Source organism: Camellia sinensis, chromosome 13 (assembly GCF_055761805.1).
Source record: "Camellia sinensis isolate YWXY chromosome 13, ASM5576180v1, whole genome shotgun sequence".
Classification (NCBI taxonomy): Eukaryota; Viridiplantae; Streptophyta; class Magnoliopsida; order Ericales; family Theaceae; genus Camellia; species Camellia sinensis.
The window spans coordinates 75,973,518-75,976,660 of NC_138973.1; the positions used below are offsets into that span (position 1 = coordinate 75,973,518).

At 35.1% G+C, this 3,143-nt stretch overlaps 1 protein-coding gene across 2 annotated transcripts; it reads right to left on the reverse strand.

Annotated features, from left to right (window-relative positions):
* Positions 1-652: 652 nt before the first annotated feature.
* Positions 653-2,610, reverse strand: LOC114279303 (1-aminocyclopropane-1-carboxylate synthase). Of its 2 annotated transcripts, none has more exons than XM_082902551.1 (4): positions 2,165-2,610; positions 1,936-2,067; positions 1,661-1,821; positions 653-1,567 (listed from the first exon to the last, which is right to left on the reverse strand). In XM_082902551.1, exons 1-4 carry the CDS (start codon positions 2,333-2,335, stop codon positions 1,486-1,488), a joined length of 546 nt encoding a protein of 181 aa, XP_082758677.1. In that variant the 5' UTR covers positions 2,336-2,610; the 3' UTR covers positions 653-1,485. The 2 variants fall into 2 exon arrangements, with proteins under 2 accessions (XP_082758677.1, XP_082758676.1); XM_082902550.1 differs by having other exon boundaries at positions 653-1,570; positions 2,165-2,609.
* Between the last annotated feature and the right edge of the window lie 533 nt (positions 2,611-3,143).

The following is a 3,143-nucleotide window of genomic DNA, read 5'->3' on the forward strand; positions in this document are numbered from 1 at the left end:
AAGATGCATCTAAAAAAGTAAAAGAAATTGTTTAAAATTTAAAAAATATTCACTAAAAACAAAAAAATATGAAAACAAAAAAACTCAGTTTTTAAAAAATTTAATCCAAAAAACTCAAACCAAACACACTTAAACATAAAAGCATCATTTTCTCGTGTATTTATTAATGTGGCCTTAATTATTTAAAAAGTGAGTTCAATTTAAGATGCATAGTATTTAATAATTGAAAAAAAATATTCAAGATAATTTTGTATAAAAAGGAATCGTCAGTTATAATGTTGAAAAAATTTCAAAAAAATATTCATAATGTTAGAGATTGCATCATTTCAGTCAATTGCCACACAAGCAATTTTCTTTTTATTCATACGTAAATAAGAAATTTTGCAGGACTCGTGTTATTTCTTCAAGTTATGAAACAGAATCTCCTCTTCTTTTCCATAATGCTGTGTTTGGTTAGGAGATTTGAGCAAGAATTTGAAAAGGAAAATGAAAAAGGTAGGTGAAATATAAATAAAACATGTCTATATTTCACCTAATTTCACACACCTTTTTTTTTCCTTTTCAAATTCTTCTCAAAATCTCTCAACCAAACACAATATAAAAGTCCCAAAGCTCCCAAATTATCAGTAATTTTATTTTGATAAATTATACGTAGAGTAGAGTTGTTAAATGAATCAAGCTATTCAAATAGCTCGTTTAAGTTTAACTTATTACATAAATGAAAGTACAGCTCAAAAGAAAAAGATGGCCATTGGCCAAATAGCCTGTCTCCTCACTGACCTCAAAACCCAGTAAAAAAGAACACATAGAACTTGAGGTCAAAAGCAGCCACAAAATCTCCACCCAGACTTTCAAGGAAACACCCATTTGTTGATCTTTCTTCCTTCATTTCTCATCTCCTCCTTCTTCTCTCACCATTGACAAACCACTATATATAAGTATTGCCATGGTGTTAAAATACTACAACTCAACCCAACTCAACCATCTAACAAAAACCCACAACACAGATAAACAAAATTATCACTTCCCTCTCTCACAATCTTCACTTTCAGGCAGCAAACCCAGCATTTCAAGGCACAAAATCAAATGGGTTTCAATTCAAACAACAATCAGAACTTGTTGTCTAAGATAGCAACAAACAACGGGCATGGGGAAAACTCTCCCTATTTTGATGGTTGGAAGGCGTACGATAGCAATCCATACCATCCTACCCAGAACCCAACTGGGGTTATTCAGATGGGTCTTGCAGAAAACGAGGTAACAGAAAAATCAATGGGTGACCCAGAATAATTCAAGGTGCGATCAATTGTTCTATGCACACGTCTGTGAATCTTTTTTTCTGTGCACCTAGTATTTTTTTTTTTCTTTTTTGATAACTCAGATATTCTCAACCCCTCTGATTTAAAGAAAGTCAGGACTAATCCTGAGGGGTATGTAGCCGGTGGGAAGCCGGATACCCTTTTGCAAACTACTACAGGCACTCACCTAGTAGGAAATCGAACCTGGGCCGTGCGCCCTACCCACACAACCCAAGCAACGCTCTAACCATTGGGTCAACCTGCCCCACCTTCTGTGCACGCAGTATTATTGATATTATATTCGATATTCACAATAATCCGGAAAAATTAAGAGGAAATGAGGAGTTAAAATGATGTATTACCCTGCATAATATGGTGTCGGTACCAAGAATGCTTCACCAGGATCAGCTAAACAGAAGGCCAACATTTCATGAGCTCCAGTAGCTCCACCGCTCATGACAATGCGATCTAGGTCAAATGTCACTCTATCTCCTCTCACTTTTCCCATAAACTTGGCCACACCCTGTTCATGATTAACCATCCGTCATATTCACAAGGTAGAACACAATTCAATTATTGAGTAATATCATTAGAGAGAGAGAGAGAGAGAAAGAGAAGGTTTTGATGATTTTAGTACCTTTCTGAACTCTGGCAAGCCATGATAATCCTGATAAATAGCAATGCCTTTGAATTCATTTGCCCCTTCAGCAGTGAAAATAGAGGCTTTGGGGTTATTCACAACCCATTCTTTAATCAAATCAAAGCAAAGCTGCAAAAACCCATAAAGCAGACAGCTTTAATCAAATGTTCCAAGATAATATTATAATAACTTTGTCAATTTCATATGATGTTGCAATCTCTGTTACCTCGTTTTCTGCAAGACCCATCTGAACAACCCCAGTTGGGTTCTGGGTAGGATGGTATGGATTGCTATCGTACGCCTTCCAACCATCAAAATAGGGAGAGCTTTCACCATGCCCATTGTTTGTTGCTATCTTAGACAACAAGTTCTGATTGTTGTTTGAATTGAAACCCATTTGATTTTGTGCCTTGAAATGCTGGATTTGCTGCCTGAAAGTGAAGATTGTGAGAGAGGGAAGTGATAATTTTGTTTATCTGTGTTGTGGGTTTTTGTTAGATGGTTGAGTTGTAGTATTTTAACACCATGGCAATACTTATATATAGTGGTTTGTCAATGGTGAGAGAAGAAGGAGGGGTGAGAGAAGGAGGAGGAGATGAGAAATGAAGGAAGAAAGATCAACAAATGGGTGTTTCCTTGAAAGTCTGGGTGGAGATTTTGTGGCTGCTTTTGAGGCATCAAGATCTCCTCCTTGAGTTTCTCTTTGATTTCATACTTGCTGGGTTATTGAGCCTACTTTTAGGTTCAATTTCGATGATCCGAATAGTTGACATTTTAAGATTTGTTGAATATATTATATCTGTAAAAAATTAAGTTGATCGGATATCAGAAAATATATGTTCGAAAAACTGTTTATTAAATTTAAAAAAAAAATAGTTTTTAGTTCGATGATCCAAACACATGCTTTCTGATATTCGATCAACTCGATTTTTTACAGATATGATATACTCAATAAATCTTAAAATATGAACAATTCGAATTCTCAAAATTAAGTCTAAAAATGGGCTCAATAGCGTAACAAGTAAAAAAATCAAGCAGAAAACTCAAAGGCGGGAATCTTGATTCGCTTTTCACCTCAAGTTTTACGTATTCTTTTTTACTGGGTTTTTAGGATAGTGAGGAGCCAGGCTATTTGGCCAATGGCCATCTTTTTTCTTTTGAGCTATACAATGAACCAAATTAGGTAATAATTAATCAATTTTTAT